Source organism: Coenobita brevimanus, chromosome 20 (assembly GCF_032717465.1).
Source record: "Coenobita brevimanus isolate Jiangsu-jjx chromosome 20, ASM3271746v2, whole genome shotgun sequence".
Taxonomy (NCBI): Eukaryota; Metazoa; Arthropoda; class Malacostraca; order Decapoda; family Coenobitidae; genus Coenobita; species Coenobita brevimanus.
The window spans coordinates 2,938,692-2,956,470 of record NC_136973.1 but is presented as its reverse complement, the minus strand read 5'-3'; the positions used below and the strand labels follow the sequence as shown (position 1 = coordinate 2,956,470).

Genomic DNA, 17,779 nt, shown 5'->3' with positions numbered 1-17,779 from the left:
TATTTGCTTTTTTTCTATTTTATTCGATTTCTTATTGCACATTCAGCCAAGCATAATATAATATTTAGGGTCCGTCTGAGACCATTTTCATCCTTGCATGAGACAACAATGAAGAGTATGAGTATGGGAATTGTGACTAACTGACTGGAGACAGGACGTGTGCCCAACAGTCAGAGGAGAGTTAAGGAGTGAGGTACGTGTTAGGGCCAGGATAAATGACCCTTATGTGAGGAGGTCCAACACTGGTCTAGCGATCGAAGGTGAGAACATAGCCGTATTTGCCACGCCCTTCAGAAGCATCGTACTGTCGTAGCTGGAAATTCTCTGGGTGATGTATTCTTGAGGTTGAGGTGGCGTGCCTGAAGGCAGCGCCAGCATGACCAGTCGAGGTGGCAGAGGAAGCTGAATGGGTGAAGGTGCCAACCCCAGCTCCTACTCCAGCCCCAACCCCGGCCCCAGCCCCAGCACCAGCACCAGCTCTGGTGAAGGAAGTGGCACCTGCTGCTGAGGTCGGCCTTGATGGGCGAGGTCCACGAGACACGGACACTTCTTGGGTCTCAAAGCCAATACCCTCACCGGCACGGAACTGGTAGGTGCGGCGAGTGCCATCATCATCAACCACTGTGTACTGGCCCCGGACGTTGCCATCAGCGTCAGCAGTCTCCGTGCGGGAGTACTGCTCTGAGTCAAAGTCGAAGCTGTAGGAAGCGTCAGCACTGGAGTCAGCCAGGGGGTCGATGAAGGGGACCTCCTGGACGGGCACAATGCGACCGGTGGGCTGGCCAGAGGGAGCCCCGGGCACTGGAGGTCCCACAGGGATGTGAGCTCCCTCAGCTATGAATCCAGTGTCTGATCCAGCCTCATACTTGATGGCGCGTCGCACTCCGTCATCGGCAACAAAGTCAAAGTCTCCATCAACATTGAGAGCTGCGTCTCCAGCCTCAGCTCGTGAGTGGCTGGAGGTCTCGTATGCAAAGGCGTAACTGCCGTCAGGGTTGAGTTGACTGCGGGTGTTGGCGACCTCTACAGGACCGCTGGGAGGACGAGGGAAAGTGGTGGAGGGTCGGCGGACAGAGGGGGTGGGGAAGGAAGAAGGAGTGCGTGGGGCTGTGGAGGTAGGGGTGGAGACGGAGGTGCGAGTGGAGGTGGAGGGACGGGATGGGGTGGAGGTACGAGTAGAGGGGAACGTTGCGTGAGGCCCACGGGAGTGAGCAGTCTGGTGTGGCTTAGGAAGGTGGTCACCGGATGCCACAAAGCCAGTGTCACTTCCCGCCTCGTAAGTCACTTGGCGCCTCACGCCATCATCTGCCACGAAGGAGAACTGTCCCTCCACGTTAAGGTCAGCATCAGCAGACTCGGCACGGTCGTGATCGCCAGCGTCGTAGGCAAAGGAGTAGGATCCATCAGGTCTGAAGTCGGTGCGGGAGGTGAATCCTGCGCCCTCAGTCCTTGTGGAGGCAAATCCTGCAGCACCAGCTCTTGTGGAGGTGAAGGGACGAGAAGGAATGCGAGATGGTGTAGATGTGACTCCAGCTGTGGAATGAGTGAAGGTTGAAGCACGGAAGGCAGAAGAGGCGGCAGCACCAGCTGCGAGAGCTGTGGCAGCAGGAGTGGCACCAGGAGCCAGTGGTGCCTGAGGAAGATCATCACCTTGGACAACAAAGCCAGTTCCTCGTCCAGCGGTGTAGCTGTAGGTGCGAGTGCGACCTTCCTCATCGGTGTAGGTGTATGAACCACGGACGTTGCCGTCAGAGTCACTCTGCTCCTGTCGGGCAAGTCCTGCCTCAGCAAAACCAAAGTCATAGGAAGCGTCAGCACTGGGATCGGCCAGTGGGTCCACGAAGGGCGGGCGTGCCCGAGCAGCAGCGTGTGCAGCATGGAAGTCAGGATGAGGCTGAGGGATGTGGTCACCAACAGGTCGAAAGCCACCCTCATCTGCCTCATACTGGAGACGGACTATGTTACCGTCGGGGTCACGGTAGCCAAACTGCCCGTCCTGTTCACCAACGCGGTGGCTGTGGGCGGCCTCATAGGCTCCCTCACCCGTGTCGTAGCCATACTTGTAAGTTCCGTCATCGTGCAGCACGTAGTACTGGGACCTTCTGCCCGTGCCCACCTGGGGGATCTGGTAGGCACCATCCGGCAAACTCAGCGCGCTAACCGCAACAACGGACAACAGCGCCTGCAAAGAAAGGATAGTTCTTACTACAGGTGACGTGGAGCTCCTGGGAGGTAGTGTCAGTGTGGTGTGGCAGTGTTGGGTTTGTGTGGTTAGGCTTGGGTAACGGGGAATACGTTTAATCCTGTTACTGCTAGTGATTGAGTAGGAAATCGTCTTAGTGTAAGTAGACTATAATACTTCATAAAATCGAGTCAGTTGTTAGTAATACAGAAGAGAAAATTATGTATATAAATGATGAACAGGTTACTCTTAATGTGGATATTGAGTCGGCTGGATGGACTGATGAACAACGATGTGGATATGGTATTGTAAGAGTGAATGTAGTTTGGTTGGTGTGGACGTGATGGTGTAAGAGGGAATGTCGTGGAGTCCTATGAAAGAAAAATTTGTCAGTTCAGGTATATGGAGCACAGATTGAGAGCGAGAAAAGAACATGAGTGGGTGTATTAGAAATGGGAGCCGGACTTTCAGTGAGGTGGAAACATGAAGTTGCGAGTACACCCAGGGAAAGAAAAAAATCGTGGCGTCCCAGGGGTTTGGTGGATGTGAAAGTAAGGGGAATCCATAAATCGAACTGGAGAGTCGGCACAAATTCATATCGCCTGTCCTGCATTTTTGTCCATGGACATTGAAAATTAATCTTGTAAATCCACACCAGACCACACTAATGAAATGATCTGTAGCCGAGAAGAGAGAAAAAAAATGTAAGTGTAGCTTGCTTCCAATTACCCGCGCTTACTTTTCGATATCCATGAAGAGAAAAGCAGGAGATGACGACAGGGCTTCTAATGCCGACTGTCCTAGTAAGTTGTTACCTCAGATTACAGTGTCCACATAGAGCAGGGGTTCTCAACCTGGGGTACGCGTACCCCCAGGGGTACGTGAAAGGAATTTTGGGGGTACGTGACAGGTTTCTCAAAATACTTCGGTTTTGGATAACTGCAAACCTGTTTGTAGAAAGTGGCCTACATGTGCTAGGCTAGATGTGTCCTCCATTAGAACCAGGACACTAAATGACAACGTTAACAAGGAAACTCTTGGAGTTATGTCATTTGAGAGAAAGCTCTCTTGGACTACACTTGCCACACAACCTTGCAAACCCATAATACAGTAGTCACCCTTGCTTTTTCTATCGATCACGTCTCGCGCCACGCGTACCGAACAGGTACCAGAGTGAGACGCACTTCGCCTCTCACTGTCACCCACTCACCACTGTTCCCTCACTACCCTCACTCTCAGGTACGTTGAGATCTGCTTCATGGTTTCCAGTGTATTTGTAGTCTGATTTTTTCCCCTCGTTTAAGTTGTCATGGATTTTGCTTGCGGCTACGAAGTCATGTGCCTACACTGCAGCCATAATAACTGGTAATGGTTTCATGGCCAAGTTTGTGGTTTTCAATTACGTCTGCCAACGGCGGTTGCGGCAGAGACTGTGATCATCGATGTATGTATGTTTGTCCGTCTGCCTGTTAGTTAGTATATTCATTACCGTACCCAGCACACATGAGTGGGGTGGGTGTAAGTTTCTTATAGGACCTTGACTGACCCATAAATTCTCAGACAATTATTGCTGTCATTACGTACGGTACTGATGAATTCATGGGCACATTCAGTAATAGATTTTATATACTGATAGATTTATGAGCAGATTTCTTTTGTCATCACACACCGATAAATTCATGGACACATTTGTTATTATTAACTGATGAATTCCTGGACGCATATGTTATGTTCTGACGAATTCCTGGGCAAGTTTGCTGGGAAAGTGTACCAAGGAATTGATGGGTACATTTGTTGCCATTATGTGACTGTGTGGTGTGCAGTATTACCCTGTGGTGCGCAGTATGACAGTGTGGTGTGGTGACTTGTCTGTGTGGTGTGCAGTGTGACAGTGTGGTGTGGTGACTTGTCTGTGGTGTGCAGTGTTACTGTGGTGTACAGTATGACTAGTTATAAGCTGTATATAACACCACTACCTCACAGTCACAGTTATTGGAAAAATGTGTCTGATTTAGTTCTGTTTTATTATTTTTTTTATGCTATTCACACACACACACACTGACTTACCTATCACTGTTACTAGTTACAAGTTGCAACTAGCTGCAAGCAGCACTAGTTCACTGTCACAATGATCGAAAACTGTCTGCTATAGTTCTGTTACAGTAAATGTATTTCATGCTAGCAGCCAGTCACATAGTGTTTCCCTATGACAGGAACTAGTTCCTATCAACACCACCTCATAGTGATATACATTAATTGAAAAGTTTGTCTGCTCCACTTATATAACACAATTTAAACTCAATAAACTAAGTCAATAAACCATGCATTTCTTTTTACCCTTCCTGATGCTGCATTGTGGGTAAGGGGTACGTGACCAATACTGAAAGACTTCAAGGGGTACGTAAGATTAAAAAGGTTGAGAACCCCTGACATAGAGCATCCTGTATTTTCTGTATTTCGGTGTTCTATGTAATTTTGCAGTAGCACCAAGGGAAATATTTGATTTATATTACAGTGGCCTTTGTGTCACAGTGGTTCGTCCATATTTCAGAAGAAAGACTGTGGTAAGGAGCGGGATACCTTAGCAGTAGTAGTAGGAGTCGTAGTATAGAAGCAGTAGTAGTAGTAGTAGTAGTAGTAGGAAGAGGAGGAGGAGGAGGAGGAGTACTTCTTAGGGGTGTTTATGCGGGAAAGCCAAGTGACAGTGCGAAATCGTTGCCTCTGAGACTCGTCATGTTTGCGTGTTCAGTTTTTTCGGCCATGCACCTTGAAGGCAACTGGGCAGGCGAGGCAAAGAGGATATTAATTTTTTGCGATAGGAGGTAGGTGACTACAGCAATGAGCAAAAGTTGGCCCACATTTCTCTGCCTGCTGTGGGAATGGAAGATGCTGTGTGGGCTGGATTTCTCCTCCTCCTCCTCCTCCTTATATATTCCTCTTTTCCCTCTTTTATGACGGCACACAATTACAGCGATTTTTTGCTCATAACTGTATCTGCCGCTGACTCCACATTGAGATCCGTATTCTCCCTAACACCTTTTCCTACGCTATTTATTTTGCGTGTACACCTGACTGTCCTCTTCTGTTTTACGTAAATCCTTCCAGCATCGCCGTACTCTGCATATATAACCTACGAAAGAGTGCTGACCAGCCATCTCCAAATAATAAATCGCTGAGGAAAAGGTGCTAGGGAGCCTCGACGTGAATGCGGACCAAAACTGAAAAACCCGCCACTGGTTCAAAGGCCTAAGATACAGAGATGAACACCGAGGACGAGCGTCTGGTGGGGAGGCCTCCTTTTTGTTGATGCTGTGGTGGCCATATTACTGACGAGTGGGTGCCGGTGGTGTAGTGGGTCAGGGCGCGTCAACCAGGTGATGCTGATGATGATGATGATGGTGGTTGTGTGGTGGTGGTTATGATAGTGATGATGTTGATGATAATGGTGGTGGTGGTGGTGGTGGAGGTGATGATAATGATGATGGTAGTGGTGAAGGTGACTATGATGGTGATGATAAAGTTGATGATGATAATGATGATGATGATGATGGTGGTTGTGTGGTGGTGGTTATGATAGTGATGATGTTGATGATAATGGTGGTGGTGGTGGTGGAGGTGATGATAATGATGATGGTAGTGGTGAAGGTGACTATGATGGTGATGATAAAGTTGATGATGATAATGATGATGATGATGGTAGTGGTGAAGGTGATGATGATGATGATGATGATGATTACCAAGCTAGTCCAGGGTGCCATGGTGTGAGTGGGCTGTGGTGGCGGCTGCTGTGTGACGCTGGTGGCGGCGGAGTGCTCTTATATACCATACTGGCGGCGACGACCTTGATACTGCCCCGCTATACTCCCGCTGAGGACTGATCCAGATCCCACTCCCCCCCCTCGTCATGCCCCCACGACCCCTCACGACCCCCCTCACACCCCCCTCACCCTCACTTTCCATCTCCGTCTACCCTGTCACCTTGCTCTTCTTCTTCACCCTGTCAACCCTCACCTTCTCACACCAGATTTTGATACAATACCTGACACAGGCGACGAAAGGAGGATTTTTGACAATATCTGACAAGAGACGAAAAGAGTACATCATGATTGTATATTACTCTGGTGTAACGAAAGAATGATTTTTTTTTTTTTTTACAATTTTGACACATGGACGACTAAAAGAAAAAAAAAAAATGACTATTTCAGACTTAGGCGGACGAAAGGAGCCTTTTTTAACAGAATATTTGACACATGCCACAAAAGAAGCTTGCTCACAAGCAAAATCTGGTTGATCACGTCAGGTTATGCGGCCAGAGCATGTGCCCGGCTCAGGGAAGACGGACGCCCCTGCCCTGCGTAGTCCCGGGTCACCCTTGGCCAAGGTGCAACACCCGTCAGCCCACCAAAAAGGTAGTAGGTGGGTGATTACCATCGTCCCGGGAGGTACTACCATGGAAGTGACGTGGTGCCAAGGCCCGGTAGCTGGCCTTGCACGACACTCCCAGGAGGGGAACTCAACCACATTTACCAAGTAGTCAGAATCCAGGCTGGGGCTACTACTTCTACGTATCTCCTATATACAGCTCATGCTCTTGGGAACTGTGTCTCCTCCATTTTCCCTGCATCTCGCCATGTGGAAGGGCCCTGTTCCCACCCTGGCCAGGCAGTGTCTGCCACAGGAAGGCGGCTGCTTGGTTATGGTTGATGGGTCTGCTTATCCAGACAGGCCGGAGTAGAGCAACGATAACAACAGCAATAAATATCCTTTAACTCCCTGCCTGTCCCCAGAAAAGATGATGGTGAACTGAAGGAGAAGGGCAGCTTCAGCCTGCAGTCCACCGGCGTTTTTAGGGCTACTCAGTGGATTCTTTATCTGTTTTCGGGGCTGAAGCAGTAACGTCGTGTTCGTCGTCATTGTCGTCGTTGTCGTCCAAGTCATTGTTGTTGTTGTTGTTGTTTAACCTAGATCTGTCTGACCGAGTGTACCCGTAGCGTAACTGCTTCTGTGAGGTCATCCAGCAGCCACAGTACTGTACATATACAAGGTGCTGGCATCCGGCCCCCCTAGTGGTAGACACCTCACCGTCAGGGTCGGACCAGGGTCCTTCTCACAGCAAGGTGCAGGGATATATGAGCAGGTTTGGCTACCGTGTGGACGCCGCAGCTGCTTCACTCAGGGTCACAGTGCCACCAAGTGTAGGCTCCTGTTCAGCGCCTCTGACTGCCTAAAACCTGTAAATGGTTATCAGTGACATGACGCCTGAGCCATCCACGGTCCGGCTGCCAGTCTTCTTGTAAACCATCAATAAACCATACACCCGTGACTGAATACATGGGACTCTGTGTGTGTGTAATTCACCGGGTCGGTCAGGATCACTTGATGGTCGTGATCGTCAGCTTTTACCCTCCCGGAAGGGAGCTGAGAGCTCATATAGTCCGATCTAAGGGCAAGGCTGTGACCTTCACACACGCACACACCCGTCCCCTTGCTCAAGGGGGACAGTAACCACCCACTTCGTCAGTGAAACTTTTCGCAACCTGAGCGAGGCGCAAACTCCCGTCCACCAGTTGGCAAGCGGGAACGTTACCACTGCACCAGCGAGCGGTGTGTGTGTGTGTGTGTGTGTGTGTGTGTGTGTGTGTGTGTGTGTGTGTGTGTGTGTGTGTGTGTGTGCGCGTATGTGTGTGTGTGTGAATAGCTCACATATATAGACTGGATGCCTTAATCAGTGTCCTCTCTCTCTCTCTCTCTCTCTCTCTCTCTCTCTCTCTCTCTCTCTCTCGATCCTACCTTACCATGTAATGACAGGGACGCCTTCTTGCAGTGGCACTGATATAACCAGTCGGCGCTGCTGTCTGGGTATACAAATGTCCACTACTACTAGTATATTGCTGCTGCTGCTGCTACCTGCCCTGTTTCGTTGTTTGGACTGTGATGATGATAATGATGATGATAAATGACGTTATCGTAGTTGGGTTAGGTGCCTTAGTGGAGAGAGAGAGAGAGAGAGAGAGAGAGAGAGAGGAGGGGGAGGGTTCAGTAAAATGTCGCAACGAAGAAAGGAGAGAAAGTCCTTGATACCGAACAGGAAACAGTGGAGAGGATTGTATGAGAGTGAGTGAGAGAGAGTGGATGAGTTAGTGAGTCAGTAAAGAGTGAGTGGGTGGGGAGTGAGTGTGTGTGCGAGGGAGGGGGGGGGATGAGTGGCGAGTGAATGAGTGAGTTAATGGGAATGACGGAGTGTGGAGTATTTGAGTGAGAGGGAGTGAGGGTGGGGAGCCTTTAACCCATTCAGTCTGATGACGTTGAGGTGGAGAGGGACGCCTTCACGTGGTGGCACCGATTTAACCAGACGGCACTGCCCAGTTATACAAAAGTTCCTCACCTCCCTGCCTATCCCCCAAAAGGATGATGGTGGACTGCAGGAGGGTAACTTCCGCCTACAGTCCATTGAGTTTACGTTTCAAATGAACCTGGAGCTACTACTACTACTACTACTACTACTTATATTACCCAACGTTGTAGTTTGTATTATATTCCCTCCATCTCCAGACGATTTTATTCAGTGTAGGGGAGTCTTGCTGAGCTGGAGGGGTTCGATACAGCCATCTCTTACCCCTTTACTATTCTGCCCTCTTCATCCGAAACTAAACAGCACTCGGAGAACGCATATCTCCACCAACGCCACCAAAATTTATGATTCACTGCTGTCATTCCTTTTTCCTGCCAGACGAATACGTTTACGGTCTCACATAGTCAATTAATTCTACGGTCTTAGTCTGCCCAGTTACCTTCTCCTAGAGCCCATACCTCCGTCAACGCCAATAAAACGTATGATTTATTCCTGCATCCGGATTCGTAGCCACCTGAAAATCTAATCAACTCTTCCCTGACCCACTGACCACCTTTCCACCTGAAATTGAGTTTGTGGTAGTCTTTGTAGTAATGTTTGTAGTGTTTGTAGTAGCAATGGTAGTGGCTTGATTGTGAGGCCCGTACGTGATCCTGTGTGTGTGTGTGTGTGTGTGTGTGTGTGTGTGTGTGTGTGTGTGTGTGTGTGTGTGTGTGTGTGCTGACGTTGCACAATGTAATACTGCTTTATGTTTACCGTGCTTTATGTTCTTAGTGACGTCATAACCGTAGAACAACGCCATTAGTTCTGTTGTGTTCTGTTTGTTCTCTGACGTCACAACAGGAGATTGCTGACGTCACAGTAGCATAGAATTTTGCTCTTTATAGTCTTTCATTTCTAGGGCGGATTTTTATTTTATTTCTTTTTAATTTTATTCCCTTCATGAAAGCCTCTTGAAGCGAAGGGGTTAATTTACATGTGTTTTAATTTACCTGAGTTTTGATTTACCAGTGTTGTTTTTTTTTTCTAACGTCGAAAAAAGTAAATTGCAACTTTTACTTCTGTTGTTTGCTTGCTGACGTTAAAACAGTTATCATTTTTACTTCTGTGCACTTTGTATGCTCACTTTCTTCATAACACGCATGATTTATGTATCTATCTACCTGTAGCAGACGCCTTAATCCCGTAAGGAGTGGCCACAAACAATTCAGTTTTACTTCTACCTGTCCCCCGCCATTTCGCTGCCCTCCCCTCAGCTCACCCCATCCCCTCTCTCGTATATCTCTCCACTCCATCCCTCCATCTCATCTTCGGTCTCCCCGTCCCTCTCACCCCCATCGCCTCACGCACAGACACTCCTCGTTAGTCTCTCGCTCCATGCTCCCTCGTGGACCAACCACCTCAATGTATTCCTTGCATGTTTTATTTCTCGTGTGTTCCCTGTGTGATTAGGAAAAAAAAAAAAGAACGACTCGGAGTGTACTTGTAACTTCCCACGGGAGAGAAAGTGCGTATCGGATTGCTCTGCTCAGTCGTTTGTTTACATGTGGAAGATGAGATAGTACGGCGACAGGGGGAGCCTGGGAATGATGAAATAAAATAATAAACAATAAGTGCTAAATCAACAAAACGAAATCCACTGTAACAAGAAAATAATAAGTTAATGTAAAGGCGCTCTGTACCTTTTTACAACGATAAATAATTCAAGGGGCGAGGAATCCCCCAGGCCCTGCCGAACGCGATAGGGAAGAAGAGGTTGCGGTACATATTGTTTGACATGTTAATTTTTACAGTGTGGTGCGTCTGTCAAGTGTTTCCCCCGTCTTTCCTGTTCAACCAAGTGCCTGTTACCTCGGAGCTCCTTCTGATTCGCCGTATTAGTACGGTGAGTTATTATTTTCGTCAGTTTTTCTCGTATTCTGTGGATAGAGGAGCCGAGTTTCCCATCCAATGCAAGGCAGTGGCTTCCTTTATTCTGTTTACCTTCCGTGAACCTCATTCCCTTATTCTCTTGCCAATTTCCTGCCTTTTTTCTCACAAACATAAACAATCATAAACACAGCATGAGCACAACATAAACAAACAGCATATAAACATAGATAAACACAACATAGCACAGCATCAACACAAACGCATCATAAATAAACGTGTTATGTTGTCTAGGGGTGTCCTGGGAGTGACCAAGGCATCAGCTAGATATATAATAACCGAATTATTGATATTTCGCGAGTCACTTTTCTGAAGGCAGAGTTCAAATTCAGATACAAAGATTTTTTTCACCTATCCGTTATTATTATTATTATTATTATTATTATTTATTATTATTATTATTATTATTATTATTGTTGTTGTTATCTTTCATACAGAAGATTAGCAGAGGAAGGAAAAACAAATGTAAATAATCCATACACCAGATTACAGGTGTCCTCTCTTCTTAAAAAATCTGTAACAGTTGGGCTTGAACTGCTGTAGGTTGAAGTTTGGAGGAAGTTAATCTGGGGAAGCGAGTGCCAGAGAGAAGCAGTTCTGGGAGTAAATAAATTCTGATGGGCAGCAGTTTTACAGGAATGCAATAAGCTAACTGTAAACTAACAATAATTGCAAACTAACTAAACTAACTGTAAACTAACAAAGCTAACTAAACTAAGCTAACTGTAAACTAACTAAACAAACAATAAACTAAGTGTAAACCAAACTAAACTAACTAAACTAACAATGACCTAACTAAACTAAGTGTAAACTAACAGTAAACTAACTAGACTAACTAAACTAACAATGAACTGCCTAAACTAACTGTAATCCACCAATAAACTAACTGTAAATCAACAATAAACTAACAAAACTAACAGGAAGCTAACAGCAAACTAACTGAACTAACTGTAAACTAACAATGAACTAACTGTATCAAGAGTGGGCCATTCATGACTGATAATGCAGTGTGTTTTTGGTAATCGAAACAGCAGGTAAATGCTTATAGTTTATTCGTATCCTTGCACATCCAGCCAAGCATAATATATTATTTAAGGTCTGCCTGAGACCATTTTCATACTTGCACGAGACAACAATGAGGTTAGACAGGTGTATGAGTATGGGAGTTGTGACTGACTGACTAGAGACAACACGTCTGTCTAAAGTCATGAGTGTGTAGGAGTGAGATATGTGTGAGGGCCAAGCCAAGTGGCCCATATGTGAGGGTTAGGTGACGCTTGTGTGAGGGCCGCATGGCGCTCATATGAGGAACAGGTGACACTAATCTAGCGATCAAAGGTGAGGACGTAACCGTACTTGCCACGGCCTTCTGAGGCATCATATTGCCGCAGCTGGAAGTCCTCTGTGTGGTGTCTTCGTGAGGCAGAGGCTGCAGCTGAGTGGCTGAAAGCTGAGTGCCTGAAGGTGGCAGTCCCAGCCCCAACTCCAGCTCCTACTCCAGCCCCAACTCCAGCTCCTACTCCAGCACCTACTCCTGCCCCAACCCCAGCACCTACTCCTGCCCCAACCCCAGCTCCTACTCCAGCCCCAACCCCGGCCCCGGCCCCAGCCCCAGCACCAGCACCAGCTCTGGTGAAGGAAGTGGCACCTGCTGCTGAGGTCGGCCTTGATGGGCGAGGTCCACGAGACACGGACACTTCTTGGGTCTCAAAGCCAATACCCTCACCGGCACGGAACTGGTAGGTGCGGCGAGTGCCATCATCATCAACCACTGTGTACTGGCCCCGGACGTTGCCATCAGCGTCAGCAGTCTCCGTGCGGGAGTACTGCTCTGAGTCAAAGTCGAAGCTGTAGGAAGCGTCAGCACTGGGGTCAGCCAGGGGGTCGATGAAGGGGACTTCCTGGACGGGCACAATGCGACCGGTGGGCTGGCCAGAGGGAGCCCCGGGCACTGGAGGTCCCACAGGGATGTGAGCTCCCTCAGCTATGAATCCAGTGTCTGATCCAGCCTCATACTTGATGGCGCGTCGCACTCCGTCATCGGCAACAAAGTCAAAGTCTCCATCAACATTGAGGTCTGCGTCTCCAGCCTCAGCTCGTGAGTGGCTGGAGGTCTCGTATGCAAAGGCGTAACTGCCGTCAGGGTTGAGTTGACTGCGGGTGTTGGCGACCTCTACAGGACCGCTGGGAGGACGAGGGAAAGTGGTGGAGGGTCGGCGGACAGAGGGGGTGGGGAAGGAAGAAGGAGTGCGTGGGGCTGTGGAGGTAGGGGTGGAGACGGAGGTGCGAGTGGAGGTGGAGGGACGGGATGGGGTGGAGGTACGAGTAGAGGGGAAAGTTGCGTGAGGCCCACGGGAGTGAGCAGTCTGGTGTGGCTTAGGAAGGTGGTCACCGGATGCCACAAAGCCAGTGTCACTTCCCGCCTCGTAAGTCACTTGGCGCCTCACGCCATCATCTGCCACGAAGGAGAACTGTCCCTCCACGTTAAGGTCAGCATCAGCAGACTCGGCACGGTCGTGATCGCCAGCGTCGTAGGCAAAGGAGTAGGATCCATCAGGTCTGAAGTCGGTGCGGGAGGTGAATCCTGCGCCCTCAGTCCTTGTGGAGGCGAATCCTGCAGCACCAGCTCTTGTGGAGGTGAAGGGACGAGAAGGAGTGCGAGATGGTGTGGATGGGACTCCAGCTGTGGAATGAGTGAAGGTTGAAGCACGGAAGGCAGAAGAGGCGGCAGCACCAGCTGCGAGAGCTGTGGCAGCAGGAGTGGCACCAGGAGCCAGTGGTGCCTGAGGAAGGTCATCACCTTGGACAACAAAGCCAGTTCCTCGTCCAGCGGTGTAGCTGTAGGTGCGAGTGCGACCTTCCTCATCGGTGTAGGTGTATGAACCACGGATGTTGCCGTCAGAGTCACTCTGCTCCTGTCGGGCAAGTCCTGCCTCAGCAAAACCAAAGTCATAGGAAGCGTCAGCACTGGGATCGGCCAGTGGGTCCACGAAGGGCGGGCGTGCCCGAGCAGCAGCGTGTGCAGCATGGAAGTCAGGATGAGGCTGAGGGATGTGGTCACCAACAGGTCGGAAGCCGCCCTCATCTGCCTCATACTGGAGACGGACTATGTTACCGTCGGGGTCACGGTAGCCAAACTGCCCGTCCTGTTCACCAACGCGGTGGCTGTGGGCGGCCTCATAGGCTCCCTCACCCGTGTCGTAGCCATACTTGTAAGTTCCGTCATCGTGCAGCACGTAGTACTGGGACCTTCTGCCCGTGCCCACCTGGGGGATCTGGTAGGCACCATCCGGCAAACTCAGCGCGCTAACCGCAACCACGGACAACAGCGCCTGCAAAGAAATGATAGCTATTAGTCTAGTATGGGGCTGCTAAGGTAGTGTAGGTGAAAGAATTTAGTGATGAGTTAGAGTGGATGCGACTGGGTAGTGAGGATTGAAGGTATAATGCTGGTAAGTATGCCAGTGGACAATGATACTGCTGCATATTTCAGTGAGGCATTTGTGAAACTCATACATATTATTCTAAAAAAATTGTTGGCCTTTGAATATCACATCACTATGTTTTGAAAGTCAGTGCTTACGTCTGCTTTATCGTGGTGAAATGAATTAATGTTAAGTCCACAGTTTATCACAGATTACCCGGTAACTAGAGGGATTACGATTAGGTTACCGGGATAGTAGGAGGATTACCCTATGCTAAGTCATTCATTTAATCTAGATACCTGAGTACTAGCATGGATTATGTTATTCCAAGCTACGGAAGGAATTATGTTAAGCTTCTCTATGCTCGTTTTAAAATTTCAGGTAGAAGCATTGATAATATGCTAGGTCTTGATTACTATGCTGCTGAAAGATTTGCTATACGTTCCTCTCACTCCATTTGCGTTAATAAAGGAAGGTAACGGTAATAAATCAAGGTAACGTTAATAAAGGAAGGTAACGGTAATAAATCAAGGTAACGTTAATAAAAAGGTAACGGTAATAAATCAAGGTAACGTTAATAAAGAAGGTAACGGTAATAAATCAAGGTAACGTTAATAAATCTAGGTAACGTTAATAAAGGAAGGTAACGGTAATAAATCAAGGTAACGTTAATAAAGGAAGGTAACGGTAATAAATCAAGGTAACGTTAATAAAGGAAGGTAACGGTAATAAATCAAGGTAACGTTAATAAAGGAAGGTAACGGTAATAAATCAAGGTAACGGTAATAAATCAAGGTAATGGTACTAAATCAAGGTAACGTTAATAAAGGAAGGTAACGGTAATAAATCAAGGTAACGTTAATAAAGGAAGGTAACGGTAATAAATCAAGGTAACGTTAATAAAGGAGGGTAACGGTAATAAATCAAGGTAACGTTAATAAAGGAAGGTAACGGTAATAAATCAAGGTAACGTTAATAAAGGAAGGTAACGGTAATAAATCAAGGTAACGTTAATAAAGGAAGGTAACGGTAATAAATCAAGGTAACGGTAATAAAGGAAGGTAACGGTAATAAAGGAAGGTAACGGTAATAAATCAAGGTAACGTTAATAAATCAGGATAAAGTCTCGGGTAACGTGCAGTGTAAGTCGTGATTACCAAACGTCTAAAGGAATTACCATTTGTTCAGCATCTCCCTGCTTCGTATAAAAAAAAAAATCATATTAAATCTTGAACTAATGGAGCACTCAGTGGAGCGCATCTCTCCGACAAGGGCATCGTAATTTCCAAACCACTCTCCATAATGGGTTAGGGTTTCTCATCATTGATTAGGGTGTCGCAAAAAGTGTTTTCCGGATCGGTCTCCAAAGTTAATCGATTATTCCCGGGGACACGGACTATCTACCCACCAATTTTGGTCCAAATCTCTCTTTTAGTTTTGAGTAAATCCTGCTAACAAACAAACAAACAAACAGACAAACGGGTGAAAACATACTTTGCCTTGTCGGAGAGAATTATGTGCAGATGGTTGTGTTTTGCTGCCTATCGAGGGGATTAAGATATGGTCAGTCTTCCGTTACTGTGACAAGACAAAGGACAAACACCTCTGATGGCTACACCCATTCAGCAGTACTCCTAAGGGAAAGAAATCACTGTTCATGGAGCGAACCCTGGGGGTCCCAGCCTCTGTAAGCTCTGGTCTGGGTGAAGGACTACTGTGCAAAATTTCGTGTGTGTCCCTCCCTGGGGGCAGTCCTCCCCCCCTTGGGAGTGGCCGTCGGGGGTCCCATCCTGCCTGAAACGTGCCTGATAGGAACGTCTACCTGTAAGCAAAATTTCGTGTTCCTAGGTTTGGGGTTTAACCCTACCTATAAACGTGGCCTCGGTTAAGATCCACATATAACTTGTTCTGAGAAAAAAAAAAAAAAAAAATCCATTGTGTCCCTTGCAAGACACCCCCACCCTATACCCGCGGGAGGCGGCCCTCGAGGGTCCCACCCTGCCTGAGACCAGAAGTGTACCACTGTGGAAAATTTTGCTTTCCTAATACTCCTCACACAAAGCCTAGACCCCATTATTCAAGGAAGTGGAGTGAATTAGTGAATGACACAGAGACAAACACTATAATCGGCCGCTCCTCTTGGTGCGGCAAAACAAAAATCAGCGTGAAAGTTTAGATAATGATTATGAAGCTTTTCACGTGATTGCGATGTGTTCAGGACGACGGTAAGTTAAGTTTCTTACTGTGGCGTTAAAAAATCAAGAGTTAAATCTTCAGTTAGTAGAAGGAGCTTAGTTCAGGGGGCCATAGTGTGATGATGATATGATAATGGTGATGATGGTTCTTGTAATTATGAGTGTGCGTCTTTGTGAGTACTAAGCACCTCATTGATAGTAGCGAAATAGAGTTATGATGATGATGATGATGATGATGATGATGATGATGATGATGATTACCAAGCTAGTCCAGAGTGCCATGACGTGGGTGGGCTGTGGTGGCGGCCGCTGTGTGATGCTGGTGACGGCGGAGTGCTCTTATATACCATGCTGGCGGCGACGACCTTGATACTGCCCCGCTATACTCCCGCTGAGGACTGATCCAGATCCCCCTCCCCCCCCTCGTCATACCCCCACGACCCCTCACGACCCCCCTCCCCCTCCTCACGACCCTCACTCTCACTGCTGGTGTGTGTGTGTGGGGGGAAGGGGGGAAGGAAGTGCACATACCAGGTCAGGATAGCTCCGGCATCACACACACACACACACACACACACACACACACACACACACACACACACACACACACACACACACACACACACACACACACACACACACACACACAGTCAGTCCATGGATTTTAAAGCATCTCTAACTCGCTTCCAGGTGCATTTAATAACGTATGATTAATTATGATTATTTTATTATTGATTCCAGAGATGTAACTGTTAAAATCTAGTACGTTATTATGTATGTATTTTATGTATATAAGCATGTATGTATGTGTGCATGTGTGTATGTATGCATGTATTTATGTGTGTATGTATGGATGGATTGATGGATTGATTGATGGATGAACTGAGTGACTGATGAATGGATTGATGGATAGATTCTACGGACGGATTGGTGGATGGATGTATGGATGGATGAATAGGGGTATGGATGGGTGTATATATGCATGGTTACAGAATATCGTATAAATCCCTGATCTGATAATAAAAACTGAATCATTACGTTGTGTGGGAACCTGGAAAGAAGTGAGGCAGTTTCGGTACAGAGTTATTGGAGGTCGTCATGGGTCAAGGTCAGAGTTCAGGATAACTGGACGCTTTAATTGATTGATTTTTCGTAAATGAAGGTGATGGTAGGTGGTGGCGGCCATCGTTCATTCGATATGATGTTGCGCTGCCTACTTATTCCTTCATTTTTGTCATCTTTTTTTCCTGTCTGCCTTCCTCTCTTTCTATTTTTCCCACCTTTCATGTCACTTTTATTACTCTTCTTTCTAATTCAGGTGCCCCTACACTGAGTGACAAGTCTAATAGTTTCCTGTAACGCAGGAAACCATTTACCCCGCTGGGTGGTACCCATATAGCTTACTGTGGTGCCCCTGTTAACTAGGTGGGGAGACGCAAATACGTCATCCATCTGAGAGCCTAACCTTGCCACCCTTCCCCGAGCCTCGCTGTGGCGAGGCATTGTCAGCAGCAGATGAGCATCGGTTCAGTGTAAAGGACAGTCATGCAGGGGCGTAGCTTGCCTGCGGTTGATGGGTCTATTTGGTCAGATAGACTGGGATTACTTAACAGTAGCAACAACACCAGCAAGAACTTAATTTAAGAAGACCCCTCACCGACATAGGGTTAAGACACAGAAAGCTAAATCAGGTTTT

The 17,779-nt window shown here is 47.5% G+C and overlaps 1 protein-coding gene across 1 annotated transcript; it reads right to left on the bottom strand.

Moving 5' to 3' along the window:
* Positions 1–247: 247 nt before the first annotated feature.
* LOC145391815 (uncharacterized) lies at positions 248–16,365 on the bottom strand. Its single transcript, XM_080266303.1, has 6 exons — positions 16,345–16,365; positions 11,820–13,795; positions 8,974–9,095; positions 7,039–7,285; positions 5,920–5,977; positions 248–2,182 (listed from the first exon to the last, which is right to left on the bottom strand). Exons 1-6 carry the CDS (start codon positions 16,363–16,365, stop codon positions 248–250), a joined length of 4,359 nt encoding a protein of 1,452 aa, XP_080122429.1.
* Positions 16,366–17,779: the final 1,414 nt, after the last annotated feature.